The following is a 16,891-nucleotide window of genomic DNA, read 5'->3' as shown; positions in this document are numbered from 1 at the left end:
TGTTAAAAAGCCTCAAGAGGGCAGTGTCTGCAGCTCAGGGTTTAAGCCCCCCCCCACGCATGAGGGCAGGCTGAGTGCTGGGCTAATTAAGAAGCCCTGGCCAAGGAGAGGGCCAGGTTACTCAGAAGGGGTAGAGCCCAGCACACTAAAAGTTTGGTCTTGACTCCTACTGTGAGGAGAATGCAGGCTAGCCTGGGCTGTAACCAAAGGGAACTCATCATCCAACTGGGTTGGATGAATGGACTGTAAGGTGGATAGAAAGCTGGCTGGATTGTTGGGCTCAACGGGTAGTGATCAATGGCTTGATGTTTAGTTGTCAGCCAGTATTAAGTCGAGTGCCCCAGGCACCGGTCCAGAAGCTGGTTTTGTTCAATATCTGCATCAATAATCTGGAATATGGGATGAAGTGCACCCTCAGTAAGTTTGCAGATGACACCAAGTTGTGGCGAGTAGTAGATACACTGGAGAGTAGTGTTAGGATTCAGAATGACCTAGACAAATTGGAGGATTGGGCTAAAAGAAGTCTCATGAGGTTCAACAGGGACAAGTGCAAAGTCCTGCATTTAGGACAGAACAGTTATCTCAAGCACTGCATACTGGTAGAGGCTGAGGACTGACTGGCTAAGCAGCAGCTCTGCAGAAAAGGACCTAGGGGTTATAATGGACAATAAGCTGGATATGAGGCAATAGTGTGCCTTTGTTGCCAAGAAGGCTAATGGCATACTGGGCTGCATTAGTAGGAGGGCTACCAGCAGATCAAGGGAAGTAATTATTCCCCTCTATTCAGCACTGGTGAGGCCACATCCGGAGTACTGTGTCCAGTTTTGGATCCCCAGCCACCCACTACAGAAAGGAAGTGGCCAAGTTGGAGAGAGACCAGTGGAGGGCAATGAAAATGGTGAGGGGGCTGAGGCACATGACTTATGAGGAGAGGCTGAGGGAACTGGGGTTATTTAGTTTGCAGAAGAGAAGACTGAGGGGGGATTTAATAGTAACCTTTAATTACCTGAAGCGGGGTTTGAAAGAGGATGGAGCTAGACCAGGGATGGCCAATTATTTTGGCTGGAGGGCCACTTAATAACTCTGGATGAGCTGTAAAGGGTAGCCCCACCTCTCGACAGGTGCCCTACTCTCTGATCACCATCACGTGCACCTACTTCGATGTGGGTATGGCAGTATGTGGAGTTTGTGGGGGCTTGTGGGGGGTGTGCCCCCCATTACCTGCCCCCATCACACACCACCCCCACACAGCCCCTGCCACCACTGGCAGCAGCCCCCCACCCCACACAGGCCCCCCTGCTTCCATCCCTGGCAGCAGCAGCAGCAGGTGGTGGACCCTTGGGTCACTTGGCAGCAGCAGCAGCAGGTGGTGGACCCTTTAGTCACTCATGGCTGTGGCAGGCAGAGCCCCCCAGCAGCACATGGCTCCAGCTGAGTCCCTTAGGCTGCACATGGCGGCACAGAGTCAGCCCAGGCCAGCATGCTGGCACATGCCTTCAGATCAGATTGGGCTGGGTCCGTGCTGCCACCTGGGGCTCGTGGCACTGCAGACAAACTGTGCACCACCAGGCTGGACTAGGCCAGCTCATGGCTGTGTAGCAAGAAACCTTTTTTTTGCCTGCCCCCCTCCAATGTGAAGCCCCTCCATATTGCAAAAAGCCCCTCTTGCAGTATTTGCCCCCTTTTGGGGATTCTTTCTTTGTCCTACCTTTTCTTCCTTCCTTCCTCCCTCTTCTTATTTTATTATATTATTATTATTATAGAATATAAGGTGTACTTGTAATAAAAATATAGTTTGTAGATGCTTTTATGGGTATAAAATAGTATTCTGCATCAGTATGTCCCCACCCCACACATTGTATTTGGTCTATTTCTTGTATGTGCCATGGCATTTCACCTTTTTATGTTTTATATTCTATGCTTTTTAACTTTGTACCAAATGTACTTTAAGTTTAAAAGTAAGTTGTACCATGTAACAATGTTAGCAAGGGTGGGAATCAAACTTCATCTTCTCTGTATGGAGCAGGTCCCTGAATGAATCTTAATTGATTGCATAACACAGTAGCGAGACAGGATAACAAACTAATGAGTGGCAATTAACACCTACAAAACCACAGATTAAGGAGAGGAAAAGATCAATACAGAGCCAGGAACTCCCTGAAACTTCACTGTTAAAGGTACAGAAGCCCCGGTTTGAACTAAGCACAGCAGTGAATTAATCAAACTTCATCAATGGACTCCCAAGACTGCACATACTCATGGCCGTGACCCCTAGGGCTGACAGTTACCATCCAGCAGCCACCAAGGGGGACGTCCCACGAAATCAATGACCTCTGGATTGGGTAAGCCCAAGAATTGGGCAGTCACTAAAGTCTGCCAGAGGGGGATAAAAGGCAGTGAAGAATGACCCCCAATTGTGCCCTCTTTGACCTGACCAGCACCCTGACTGCCCAGCCAGAAGGACCAGCTGGTGACCCCCTTCTGAAGCAACATTGCACTGAAAGAAGCCTCAACTGGCCATCGAAGGCAGACTCCAGCACTTGGGGATAGGTATTTCTTGACATCGGTGCTTAGAAAGGAGAGGAAAAGATCAATACAGAGCCAGGAACTCCCTGAAACTTCACTGTTAAAGGTACAGAAGCCCCGGTTTGAACTAAGCACAGCAGTGAATTAATCAAACTTCATCAATGGACTCCCAAGACTGCACATACCTGTGGACATGACCCCTGGGGCTGGCAGCTGCCATCCAGCAACCACCAAGGGGGATGTCCCATGAGGTCAATGACCCTTGGATTGGGTAAGGCCAAAAATTGGGGAGTCACCAAAGTCTGCCAGAGGGGAATAAAAGGCAGAGAAGAATGACCCCCGATGGCACCCTCTTTGACCTGACCAGCACCCTGCCTGCCCAGCCAGAAGGACCAGCTGGTGACCCCCTTCTGAAGCAACATTGCACTGAAAGAAGCCTCAACTGGCCATCGAAGGCAGACTCCAGCACTTGGGGATAGGTATTTCTTGACATCGGTGCTTAGAGTTCATAGCTAGCTACTGTGAGTGTGTGTGTGTGTGTGTGTGTGTGAATGTGTGTGTTTGAGGGGATCAGCCACAAGGTTTATGATCTGACTTTTGCATCCATCTAATAAACTAGAATTTTTTGATGATCCTGTGAGTTGGTCTTTTGTAGCCAACACCTCCATGTGGGGCTTCCACCATTCCAGCGGGGTCAGTAATGGGGCCAACATCCACCCACAAACCCGCAGACACCCACACACATCTCCAAGCCCACCCACAAACCCCATACCCACCCACACACATCCCCATGCCCTACTCACCAGATTTCCAGTCGTACACCACTGCACTTGGTGCCTCCACATGGAGCTCCCAGCTGGAGTGCGGAGGTGGAGAACAGAGCTCACTCCATCCAATGCCGCACAACCTCTGAAAGCCTGTGTCTCCTACTGGCTTTCAGAGGGACAGCTGCAGGCCACTAATAAGTTTTATGGAGGGGCCCCTCAAGCTGGATAGAATGGCCTGGTGGCCTGAATCCAGCCCACAGGCCATATTTTGCCCTTCCCTGAGCTATACTGTTTTCAGTGTTGGCAGATGACAGAACAAGAAGCAATGGTCTCAAGTTGTAACAAGGGAAGTTTAGGTTGGATATTAGGGAAAACTCTCTCACTAGGAGGGTGGTGAAGCACTGGAACAGGTTACCTAGAGAGGTGGTGGAATCTCCATCCTTGGAGGTTTTGAAGGCCTGGCTTGACAAAGCCCTGGCTGGAATGATCTAATTGGGTATGGTCCTGCTTTGAGCAGTGGGTTGGACTAGATGACCTCCTGAGGTCCCTTCCAACCCTAATTTTCTATGATTCCATGATTCTAACACAGGTGCTTGAGGTGCTGAGAAGAGCCAGCAGACAGAGTGGGAGGTGGCAGGACCCATGGAGACCCAGAAGTGGGTTTTCAGTAGTTGGCATTCTGGCTCTGCATGCTGCAGTGAAAGGAGCTCCTGGGTGAAATGCCTGCAGTAGACAGACTGGCAGGCACCTGAGATCCTTCCTGGAGCTTCAATGAGAGAACTAAGGGGAGCTTATGGCTTGTAGTGAGGTAATGACCCACAGCTGCGTAGATTTTTAGTTGGGAAGCCATGGCTTGTTTTTCTGTTGTAATTTAAACTTGAGGCTGGAGAACTGGGCATGACTGACAGGGAGGCCACAGGGGTGCCGGGGCACCTATTATACAGCCCTTTCAGGATCCAGGACCTGGTGGACTGTGTGGAGATGGAAGCCCAAACACTTTAGAAGAAGGTAGAACTGAGAGCAGCTTTGCCATTGGTCAGAGATATCAGGGGAGCAAGGGAAGAAGGGAGGCCAAGCTGAATTGAAAGCAGCCTCACCCTGGGGCTGGGACACCAGGGGGGCTGAGACTAGGTACAAGACAAGGCCAAGGGGCCCAGAAATCAGAGACACAGCAAGGGCTGGGGCTGAGAGAGCTAGGCCCAAATCAGTGGGCCAGATGGAGGCTTGTGGCCAGAGAAAACGGGGTGCTAAAACCAAGAGAGCTGAAGCCCCTGCACAAAGACTGAAATGTGGATCAAGTCAAATCCGTTAGGCATGAGCGTGGCTGTAGGGGTGGAAGGAGGCCACAAATTTAGCCATTAAAACAAGTAGGACCTAAAGAAATGAGAAAGAGAGGGAGAGAGGATACCCTAGCCTCACCAGTCGCCGAGGGCAGTCTCCTCCTCATTACTTTTAACATCAAGATGTGTCAGGCAAAAAAGCAGGGTGAGACCCTGGGAGGTAGAAGCAGCAGCCAATCAGGATTGAGGCAGCCATTAGGGGGCATCACAGCAGCCGTTTGGTACCATCCTGCCACAGAGACCTTCTTTAATTTATTTCCTCTTTATTTCTCTTTAACTTATTTTTTCCCTTATTTTTATTTTATTCTTCAGTGGCTGACTTCCTGAATTTCAGTAACCATCCCCCATCCCCATTTTCTTTCCACCTCCCATTTCATTACCCACTCCCATCCCATTAATTTTTTGCCTCCCAGCTTCATGCTCCTGTCTCCTCACCCCGCATCCAATCCATCTCTCACCCCCCACCCCCACCATTTAGAGCAGAGATAGAAGGCTGTCCTGGCTCACTAGCTCACCAGTGGCAACTTACTGATATAGCTCCTAGTCTGGCCTCTGCTCACCAGCCCTTTAGTGGCAAGTCACAGCTGTGCAGGTGGGGGACAGTCAGAGGTTTATAGCCTTAAGGTGTGACTGCTGTGAACTCGAGCTAGCACTAACCCGGATCAACACTTGAGCAGCTCAAAGTGCAATGTGCAACAAGGCCCTTATTTTCCCCAGGGATTCAAAATCCCTGGGCTGCTGCTGCTGCTCCATAGTTCACCTACCATGGATGTTGCTGCTGCTATAGTTGCAGCCCAGTATCTTTTTTTTGCCGTGACATAGACACCCAAAGGGTATTGCAATTCTGATGCCCTTCTAAGTCAGCACCCAGCACTGGTGCCCCACTTGCTCCCTTTGTTATGCTACTGGGTAACATTATTTTAGGACCAACACATTTATAAATGCATTTAAGGAATATTCATTCATCTTTCATATCACCAGCACTGACATCATCATCACCATCACCATCATCATCACCAGGGAAAGTCCATAAAAATTCAAATTTTTGACAGATACATGCGTGTGTAGCAAATTGCTTTTTAAGGTTGCCTATGGAAGAGTCCATAATGGGAAAGAAATTCTGTCCCCAGGTTGCTTCTTGAAAACTTCAGGCTTTCTTAATCGTTGCATCTGTTTTTATAGAGGTGCTTTGACACTAGAACATTAATGTCAAGGTTTATGGCAACATGTACACGTTCAAAATTCTTTTTGTTCCATTTCTCTTGTAATTGTGCCATGCAGTGAGAAGACACTCAATGTCTTTTTCAGCATCCAGTGTACCATCTCTGTGCTAGAGTACCAGATTGCATTAATTGATGGGAATTTTCAGGCAAATTAAAGTGAGTACAACCCTATACAATTTTGACATGTATTTTACTATTTTAACAATATTGCTTCTGGTTTTGGCACTTAGATTAAATTCACAGAGCTCATTCAATGCTATTTACATGCCTTTTCAGTTTTTGGCAGAGGGATCATAGAATCATAGAAAAGTGGGGATGGAAGGATGATAGAGATCACCTAATCCAACCCCCAGTCAGAGGCAGGATTATCCTTATCCAAACCATCCTATCCAAATCCACTGTCTAGCTCTAACCCTAGGGGGTATGCGCAGGCAGGCAGGGACAGAGTGCTGCCACACGCTACCTCATGTCACTGCCTCCCAGGAGCAGGGCCGGCCAGGGCAAGGCAAGGGAAGTGGCACCCCTCTGTGGGCTGCACAGGCACTGCCCAGCTGGTGGGACATGGGAGGGGGAATCTTGCATGTAGTGGCAGTCCACCACCCCACCATCCACCACGCCATGCCACTGCTCCATATCCAACTGTGTGCCACCTCCACCCCTGTCCCCCACTCTGCATCCAGCCACAGGGGGTATACTTATTAAAAAAGGTTGAAAACCCCTGGTCTAACATATTAGTAAAATTACACAGACAATCCTGGCACAACCACAAGACATAACACCCTAACCCATCACTAGTGGTTGGGCCCAGATGCTGAAGTAAGCGCATGTGTATGAAAGTGCATGTAAGCCCTCGGCTCCCCCGATCCCACTGAGCGGAACAGTGGGACCAACGAGAGAGAAGAGGAGCCACAGCCAGGAATAAGGTAAGCAGGGAAGCGGGGGGGAAGGGCAAGCAGGAGTTGGCCCAGCTGTAGGGAATCGGGAATCGGGAAGGGTTTTTTTCCCCCCCTCCCATCCTTATTTAGCGGCGCTGGCCGGGAGCCCCGCTCTTGAGCCACGTGAACAGGCCAAGCAAACAGGCGTGCTCTTCAGGAGCACACCAGAGTTGGTGAGGGAGTTCTCACAGTGGGAGTGCAGGGTTGGGGCCTAAGACTCCACACGTCGGGAGCCCCTGCCACGGAGGAGAACTACGGACAGAGACTTCAGGTAAGTGTATGAGGAGGGGGGCCAGCAATGGGGGGTGGTGACATGGAGTGCAGCCAGGGACCAAGCCTTGGTGTCGCCTCTGGCTCAGAACTCCTGTGGGGCTAGCACCCAGACGGGGCCTTTGGAGGGGTTGGCAACGCCCTGTCTGTGGCAGCTGCCTGGCAGGGGCTCTGGGGCCTGGGTAAACCAGGAGTCCCCTCACCTGTCCTATATGTGCCCAACTTGAGGCCCTGGAGGGGCAGGTGAGGGAACTCCAGGCAGAGGTCAGCAGGCTGCGGTGGATCAGGGCAGTTGAGGAAGAGATTGACGGGTACTTCCAATCTCTGCAGGGCCACACACCTGGAGGGAAGGCATCACAGGAGGCGGTCAATGCAGAAGGATGGAAGATAGTCACCTCCAGATCTAGACATCACAGAGCTAGACATTGCACTACTGGAGCAACTCCCCCAGTGCAGCTGTGAAACAGGTATGATGCCCTAGCTTCACTGGGAGAGAGTATAGTAATGGAGGCAACATCCACAGCTACCACCAGACAGGCTGAGAAGCAACTGGGCAGCCAGAGGAGAGGACGTCAAGTCATTGTGGTGGGAGACTCCCTCCTGAGAGAAACGGAGGGAACCACCTGCCGCCTGGATCCTACAGTACGGGAGGTATGCTGCCTACCCAGAGCTAGGATTTGAGACGTCACAGCGAGGTTTCCAGACCTAATCAGGCACACGGACTACTACCCCATGGTCCTCATCCATGTTGGAATGAATGATGCAGCCTGGAGTAGTCTGGGATGGGTCATGGCTGACTACACAGCTCTGGAGACAGGCTTAGAGGCTCAGGGGCACAAGTAGTCTTCTCATCGGTCCCCCCAGTCAGCAGACATAGCCAGCACCACGGCAACTGCATTGAGGTCAACTCATGGCTTTGGAGCTGGTGTCACTGTGCAGGGTTCGGCTTTCTAGACCACGGTCCATACTTCCAGGATAAGACCTTGCTGGGATGGGACAGCCTACATCTCTCTCCAAAAGGTAAGAGTCTGTTCTCTTATAGGTTGGCAGACCTCCTACATAGAGCTTTAAACTAGCTTTGTCAGGGGATGGGGACGCTGAGTTCAGGATGAGATTGGAGAGGACAAGCCACAAACCACACGCTGGAATTGATCAGGTAAGTACTAAGCAGCCCACTAAGAATCAGGATAGGGGAATACTAAGAGCACCTATCGTGGGGCAAAGGTGTCTCTACACTAATGCTAAAAGTATGGGAAACAAGCAGGAGGAACTCACTCCTGTTTGCAGACAAAGATCTCGACCTGGTTGGTATAACAGAAACCTGGTGGGATCCTACTCATGACTGGGCAGTGGGCATTGATGGCTACAGGCTATACAGGCAGGATAGATTGGGGAAAAAAGGGGGTGGTTGTTGTTAGGGAACTTTATATATCGTCCGTAATAAAGATGGGGAGAGAAGAAGGGCAGATCGAAGTTCTATGGGTCAGATTACAAGGGGGTAGGGGTGAAAGGGACTTGATAGTGGGGGTCTACTACAGACCCCCACACCAGGAGAAAGAGTTAGACCTAGAATTCTTGGAACAGCTCTCAAGGGCAGTACACTCAAAACACCTAGTTATCATGGGTGACCTAAATTACCCAGACATCTGCTGGGAGGAGCAGTCGGCCAAGTTTGCCCATTCACATAGGTTCTTAACCTGCATACAGGACCTGCACCTAACACAGGAGGTATGCAGTCCCACTCGGGGAGATGCCTTTCTTGACTTGGTGCTGGTCACAGGGGAGGACTTGGTGGGGAATCTACAGGTACAAGGTAACCTAGGGGATAATGACCACCAGTTGATAGGATTCACTATCCAGCGTAAGTTGGGAAAGACAACTAGTAGGGCAGTAGTGCTAGACTTCCGGAAGGCCAACTTCAGTGAGCTCAGGAGATTAGTTAGGGTGGGACTGAGGGGTAATCACATCCCTGCCTATGCAGGGGGTCAGACTCGATGATCTCAAGCAAATCCCGGGACGTCTCAAGCAAATCCCGGGACGTCTCTCAAGCAAATCCCGGGACGTCATTCTCCCCCTGTACTCGGCCTTAGTGAGGCCGCAGCTGGAGTACTGTGTCCAGTTTTGGGCTCCACAATTCAAAAAGGATGTGGAGAAGCTTGAGAGAGTCCAGAGAAGAGCCACGCGCATGATCAGAGGTCAGGGAAGCAGACCCTACGATGACAGGCTGAGAGCCGTGGGGCTCTTTAGCCTGAAAAAGCGCAGGCTTAGGGGTGATCTGATGGCCACCTACAAGTTTATCAGGGGTGACCACCAGCATCTGGGGGAACGTTTGTTCACCAGAGCGCCCCAAGGGATGACGAGGTCGAATGGTCACAAACTACTTCAAGATCGTTTCAGGCTGGACATAAGGAAGAATTTCTTTACTGTCCGAGCCCCCAAGGTCTGGAACAGCCTGCCACCGGAGGTGGTTCAAGCGCCTTCATTGAACACCTTCAAGATGAAACTGGATGCTTATCTTGCTGGGATCCTATGACCCCAGCTGACTTCCTGCCCTTTGGGCGGGGGGCTGGACTCGATGATCTTCCGAGGTCCCTTCCAGCCCTGATGTCTATGAAATCTATGAAATACCTGCTTGGCTCGCACTTGCAGGGAAGCAGTGAGAAAGGCCAACACAGTTACAGAACTCAAGTTAGCAACAAGGGTTAAGGATAACAAAAAGTCCTTCTTTAAGTACGTAGGGAGCAGGAAGAAGGCACAGGGTAACATAGGGCCACTACAGAATGGACTAGGGCAACTCGTAACTGATAGGATGGAAAAAGCAGAGCTCTTAAATAATTTCTTTGCTTCTGCTTTCCTGGACACAGATACAAATACACTTCCCAATTAGTCTTTAGTCTGGAGTGTGAGTAATAGCATTCCACCAACAGTTAGCACTGACCTAGTGAAGGGGCACTTGGAAGGGCTGATCTTCACCCAAGAGTACTAAAGGAATTGGCTGATGTCATAGCAAAACCACTGGTGCAACTGTTCGAGCACTCGTGTGACTTGGGACAGGCCCCAGAGGACTGGAAAAGGGCCAACATGGTCCCTATTTTCAAGACGGAAGGAAGGAGGACCTGGGTAATTGTGGGACAATTAGCCTCACCTCTATTCTCAGCAAAACCTTAGAAAAAATTATAAAGGATCATATTTGCAGGGGGCCAGCGAGTCACACTATGGTAAGGGGCAATCAGCATGGGTTTATAGCAGGCAGATCCTGCCTGACTAACCTGGTCTGTTTTTTATGACCAGGTCACAAAGTGCTTAGATGCAGGCATGGAAATAGATATTATTTACCTGGACTTTAAAAAAAAGGCTTTTGACACAGTGTTGCACCCAATTCTTATGAGCAAACTGAGTAGCTGTGATATGGATTTTTTCACAGTAAGGTGGGTGAAAAGCTGGCTCAGTATTCAAAGTAAGGTGGGTGAGAAACTGTCTCACAGGACGCACCCAGAGAGTGGTGGTGGATGGGTTCTTTTCCCCCTGGAGGGATGTGGGCAGTGGTGTCCCCCAAGGCTCTGTCCTTGGACCAGTGCTGTTTAATATCTTCATCACTGATTTGGATGAAGGTGTTGAAAGCACCTTGTCCAAATTCACAGACGACACTAAACCATGGGGTACAGTTAACACACTGGAGGGCAGGGAGTGAATTCAGGCAGATTTGGACAGACTGGGGAAGTGGGTGGATCAGAATAGGATGCAATTTAACAGGGATAAATGCAAGGTGTTGCACCTGGGAAGAAAGAATCTCCAACACACCTATAGACTGGGGGTTACCATTCTGAGCACCACAACACTGAAAAGAGATCTCGGAGTCCTGGTTGACACAAAAATGAACATTAGCTGCCAGTGTGACGAGACAATAAGCAAGGCCAACTGCACTCTTTCTTGCATCAGCAGGTGCATCACAAACAGGTTCTAGAGAAGTGATAATTCCCCTCTTTGCGGCATTGGTGAGGCCGCAGATGGAGAACTGAGTCCAGTTTTGGGTGCCATACTTCAAGAGGGATGTGGATAACCTTGAGAGGGTTGAGGAGGGCTACTCCTCTGAACAGAAAGTACAACATATATTGCAGAACATATATTTATATGTTTTTATCACACTGTCTCCCACCCCATTCTCATTAAAAAGCTAGGTGACTGCAGCATTGATGCCTACACAGTCAGATGGATTTCTAATTGGCTGAGAGGTTGTACTCAGAGAGTGGTGGTGGATGGGTCATTTTCGACCTGGAGGGAAGTGGGCAGTGGGGTCCCCCGGGGCTTGGTCCTTGGGCCCGCGTTGTTCAATTTCTTTATTAGCGACTTGGATGACGGGGTGAAGAGCAGCCTGTTTAAATCTGCCGACGAACCAATATTTGGGGTGAGGTGGGCATGCTAGAAGGGAAGGACAGATTACAGCAGGACCTGGACAGGTTACAGGGGTAGGCAAATGAAAATAGGATGGGATTCAATACTGACAAGTGCAGGGTGCTGCACTTGGGCAGTAGGAACCAGCAGCATACCTATAGGCTGGGGAACTCCCTTCTCGAAAGCACGGTGGCAGAAAGAGATCTTGGAGTCACTATTGACTCCAAGATGAAGATGGGCCACCAATGTGACAACACAGTCAGTAAGGCTAACCATACCTTGTCCTGCATCCACAGATGCATTACAAGCAGGGCCAAGGAGGTGATCCTCCCCCTCTATGTGACACTGGTCAGGCCACAGCTGGAGTACTGCATCCAGTTCTGGGCGCTGCACTTCAGGGGGGATGTGGACAGCGTTAAGAGGGTCCGAAGGAGGGCCACTCACATGATCCAGGGACAGCAGGGCAGACCCTATGAGGAGAGGCTATGGGACCTTAACCTGTTCAGCCTTCACAAGAGAAGGCTGAGGGGGGGACCTGATGGCTGTCTATAAACTTACTAGGGGGGACCAGCGCGGATTGAGAGAGACCTTGTTCCCTCGAGCGCCTCCCGGAGTAACAAGGAATAATGGCCATAAGTTGCTAGAGAGTAGGCTTAGACTAGACATTAGAAGGCACTACTTCACAGTCAGGGCGGCTAGGATCTGGAACCAACTTCCAAAGGAAGTGGTGATGGCTCCTACCCTGGGGGTCTTTAAGAGAAGGCTCGACGTTTACCTGGCTGGAGTCATTTGAGCCCAGTTTTCTCTCCTGCCCTCGGCAGGTGGTCTGACTAGAAGATCTACAAGGTCCCTTCCAACCCTACATCTATGAATCTATGAATCTACTCATATGATTGAGGACCTGCAGGTAAGACCCTATAAAGACAGACTGAGGGACCTGAATCTCTTCAGCCTCTGCAAGAGAAGGCTGAGAGATGGTCTTGTGGTTGCCTACAAACTCACTGGGGGGCCAGCAGGGAATAGGGGGCACTCTGTTTACCAGGGCACCCCTCTGGGTTACCAGAAATAATGGCCACAAACTGAAGGAGAACAGATTTAGATTGGACAGAAGGAAGAAATTCTTTATGGAGAGGGTTGCCAAAATATGGAATGGGCTTCCAAGGGAGGTGGTGCTTTCCCTTACCTTGGAGGTGTTCAAGAAGAGATTGGATAGGCATCTGGCTGGGGTTATTTAACCCCAGCACTCTTTCGTGCCTGGAGCAGGATGAAATCTAGCTAAAATATGCTAGAGACTGAGATCCAAGGAAAAGGGCCACATCCTCTACAAAGGATGGCAAAATTCTACAAAACTTTTCGCCAATTTGACTAAATTCATTCCTGACTGCAAATATGGCAATCAGACAAACTGTGAGCAGAGATAGTTTGTCTCAGCAGGAGCATTGGCACACCTCAGTCAAAATTCCCTGCCTTGGCTGCAGCCAACACCCAATGCTTCTGAGGAAGGTGAACCCCCACCCTTCCCACAACACGTGTAGCAACCGGAGGGGAAAAAATTCCTAGGCAGCCCCAAGTGGCAACCAGCGAAGTCCAGAAAGCATAGGAAATAAGCATAGCTACTCCTAGATTATGTCTAACCGTAAGGGCAGCCCATCAAGTAATAGGCACAGAATAGAGTGAATCTGGATATTTTTACTGAAAATTTCCCACCACTTTGGACTTGTATTGAAAATATTATACTGAAGAGAATATATCAAAGAATATAATATTATCAATTGCTAATTCATGAATTAGTACCAGTCAAGATTAATGTATCTGATACACATGAGGAAAAATGTGCCTGAGGATTCTTTTAAGAAGCACTACCAGAGTATTTTTCTGCCATATTGGCAATGCTATCATATGCTCATCCACATCAGAGTTGGAAAGTTAATTTATGTTCACATATGGTGTTGTGAATCATTTCAGCTATTTCCGTGACACTCTTCTTGGTAAAGTCTCTGAAGCACAAAGGAAGCATGAGGTAGTTCATTGTTCATTCTCATCCTTAAGATGCATTTTATCTACATTAGGATAACTACTGTCACCTGTTTCTCATTCCGATTCAAATGGCTTCTGTTCTTTTACTTTACTTTCACTCATATCTAAATGAGCTGTGGCTGATGTTTCACCATTGACTGGAATAGTGCAATTAGCTAAGTTTTTACCTGCTTCTTTCTCTGAATCTTTTCTATGCTTTTCCATTCTTTTTATGCCAATGACTTGTATACATTTACAGGTTTCATAGTTCAGTGGAAGATATCATGGACATTTCTCTATAGCTGGAGCCAGGGGTGGGTGATGAGTCAGTGGATACCCAAATACACCCACTATAGGTTGTGCTCTCTAGGCTGGAGGCAGCTTTGTATACAACATACATGGCCCACAGGCTGTCTACCCTTCTGGATATTCTGGAGGCCATCTCCTTCAAGGGTGTGTGGCTACTGAGAAGTGGATATAGAGCTTGTTTTCTGGAGAAGCTAAAGAGGACCCAGAAATGTATAATAAATAGAGAAACTTCTGTGTTAGAATAAAATATCACTCTCTATTTCTTATTCCAAAAATAGGAGATGGGACAACTCTGCCCTCCCAGGATGTACCAAGCCCTTGCATTTCTTTCATAGGCCCTGCCTCAGAATATCATATTTATCCACATGGCTGGTGAGTTTATTCTTTATTAAAAATTCTACCAATTTGCCAAGGATAAATCATACTTACTGGTCTATATTTCCAAGGATCACCTCTACAGCCCTTTTTGAAGATGTGTGTTATGTTGGCAGCCTGCCAGGCACAGAGACTGTTTGTAATTATAAGCTACATACCACCGCCAGAAGTTCTGACTTCCTTTGGTCACTGGACTTTGTTCCCCCATAGCAATTAGAAATGGAAAAGATTTATTCAATAATTCCCTACTGTCAGAGATGGATAATAAAATCCTCAATCCAAACTTTACTGAGGATCTGGATTTTTCAGTTGAGCCTACCCCCATCTTCTGCATATTAGTCAGCATCTGTTAGTGCCACCTTGAAATAACCCAAATGATTATAAAGTGAGTTCATATCAATGACACTAAACCTACACTTTGCTCATTGATCTGTTTCCTTTCCGGCATGTCATTTAATTAGAGCTGCTTTCTTGCAGAATTACTGACCTTCATCGCAGTTCTCCCCATGCTTGTTTGGGTTTGAACATATGTGGCAGGCTATTCCTTTGAAACCCTCAAAGCAATGACAATTGCCATTTCCTTGAGTCCCATCACTGCACTGAAAGGAAAACAAAAGGAAAATTGAAGTCAGCAAGGCTCAGGGGAACTACATGATAGAGATGTTAATGTCTTGTAAGATGGGTTTTCAACCTTTTTCTTCCTGAGGTCCCCCAGCACCCTATGAAGACTACACAGCCCACCTGTGCCACAACAATTGTTTTTCTGCATATCCAGTAGATTAAAATCTGTATTAAATTGATAATTATACAGTCTGAGACTGAGGAGGGGGCATAGCTGGGGGACTTCAGCCATGCTCCTGGCTCTAGGGGGTAGAGCCAGGCCCCAGTGTGGGCTTCTCTTGCCCCCCTCAGCTGGGTCAGAGACTGAGGAGGGGGGCATGGCTGGGGGACTCCAGCCTTACTCCTGGCTCCAGACTCTGGGATGACAAAGCCAAACCCCATTGTGGGCTCCCCCTGCCGCCACCCCCTTAGCTGGGCTGGAGACTGGTGGCTGAGGGACTCCAGCCTTGCTCCTGACTTGGAGCTCTGGGGAGGTGGAGCCAAGCTCTAGTGCCAGGTTCCCCTCCCCCTCCCCCACCTCCGACTGGCCTGGAGACAGAGGAAGGGGTATGGCTGTGGGACTCCAGGCCCACTCCCAGCTTTGGGCAGGCAGAGGAAAGCCACAGGTTCAGGATTCACATCCCCACATTGCACCAGGCTTCTCCCAAGTGGGGATCCGGTGCCCAGCTGGAGGGATGGGTTCCCTCCCCCACCACCACTTCTCCGCTGGCCCAAAGGCTGAGGTGGGGGTGTGGCTGGGGGAATTGCAGGGTTCCCAGCTCTCTGCAGTGGCCAGCAGGCTGGGAGGTGCGCTCCAGTGCCCCTCCGCTTCTGGTACGGGACACTGTAGGGGTCTTGCTGCCTTTTGTGTTTGAAAAGTGAATGTCAGTTCATTTGCATATCATATCAATCTATGCATTTTAGAGAAACCTGCCAAAATTGAATTGATTCAGACTTGGACTTTTTTACTAGTCTGTACTTAGCCTCTGTTACACCTGTCCATGCCCAAACATTGTATCTGAAATTTGAAAGCAAAGAGGCTAAAAATTGTATAGTTTCCAAAGCAACTGTAACTTTCCTTGCAGATACAATATATCTTATGCTTCTTTATATAGCATTATGCTTTTATGCCTTAATAAGTATAAATCACAGATGAATTATACTTAGAGGAAGCTAAAGGGCAAATTTTGGGCCGCATTAAGTTGGTAAACATTTTAGAAGAGGCATACGTCTCAGTATAAGATATTATACATATACTTTTTTATTTTGAAGATACAGAGAAGTGCCCCTCTTCCCATCTATAAGACCTACAGTCTTCAATTTTTTCCCCAAATTATTCCACAGCAAGATAAGGAGATATCTTGCTTTTAAAGTTGCAGTACACAAAAACTGTTATATAAAGCATAGGTGGTCTCCTTACTTTTCCTAACTGCAAATGATGTCTCTCACTTGGAAAGAAAGAAAGAAAGAAAAAAAGACTTTTGACTTTTAAGAGGCATTTATTCCAGGGAGGGTGACAAATCGGGGCCAGTAAAGAGTATGTACAGGTTGGCCCGAACACCTGGGCCTCACGGACATGGTCCTGGGCTCACGGCCTGCAAGGCCTGCCCGTACACTCTAGATTAAAAAAACCATAGCGAGCCAAAGGACTATTTACATATTTACATTTCTGCCAGCGGGGACACCCATGGGGGGCCTCAGGGCTCGACCCACGTGAAGCAAAGTCCAAGGCCTCGGCCCGCTGGACGCATCGCCGCAGCTTGAGCAACCGGGGGTGTTACAGAGCGAGGAGCAGGCGCCCCGCCCCGACTCGGCAGAGCGCCCCCTCGAGGGCCCAGCGTTCCTCGAAGGTGGACACCATCCGCCGCGGCCGGTCCCCGTCGAGCCAGTTTCACCGGCTCTTCAGGGTGGCCATCTTGGCCTGGCCCAGCAGGAAGTTGGCCAGGCTGACCGCGGCTTTCTCCGCTGCCCGGTAGGGGAAGGAGTGGACGTAGACGTCCTCAGAGAAGTCCCGGCCCAGCGCCCGAAGCAGCGCGCCCAGGGTGGCAAAGAGCGGCTGCAGCCGGGGGCAGTCGAGGAACGCGTGGAAAATGTCCTCGTCCGGCACCCCCGGGCAGAAGGGGCAGGCCGCCAAGGCT

General features: G+C 49.3%; 1 protein-coding gene across 8 annotated transcripts in view; it reads right to left on the bottom strand.

Moving 5' to 3' along the window:
* STAB1 (stabilin 1) overlaps positions 1–16,891 on the bottom strand; it is a 231,239-nt gene that overhangs the window by 152,375 nt on the left and 61,973 nt on the right. For all 8 annotated transcript variants that reach the window (XM_025209654.1, XM_025209653.1, XM_025209656.1 and 5 more), the window contains one exon: positions 14,641–14,752. In XM_025209654.1, the coding sequence (XP_025065439.1) occupies positions 14,641–14,752 (112 nt within the window). The remainder of the gene's footprint in view (positions 1–14,640; positions 14,753–16,891) is intronic.

Source organism: Alligator sinensis, unplaced genomic scaffold (assembly GCF_000455745.1).
Source record: "Alligator sinensis unplaced genomic scaffold, ASM45574v1 scaffold487_1, whole genome shotgun sequence".
Taxonomy (NCBI): domain Eukaryota; kingdom Metazoa; phylum Chordata; order Crocodylia; family Alligatoridae; genus Alligator; species Alligator sinensis.
This window is presented reverse-complemented; position numbering and strand designations above follow the sequence as displayed.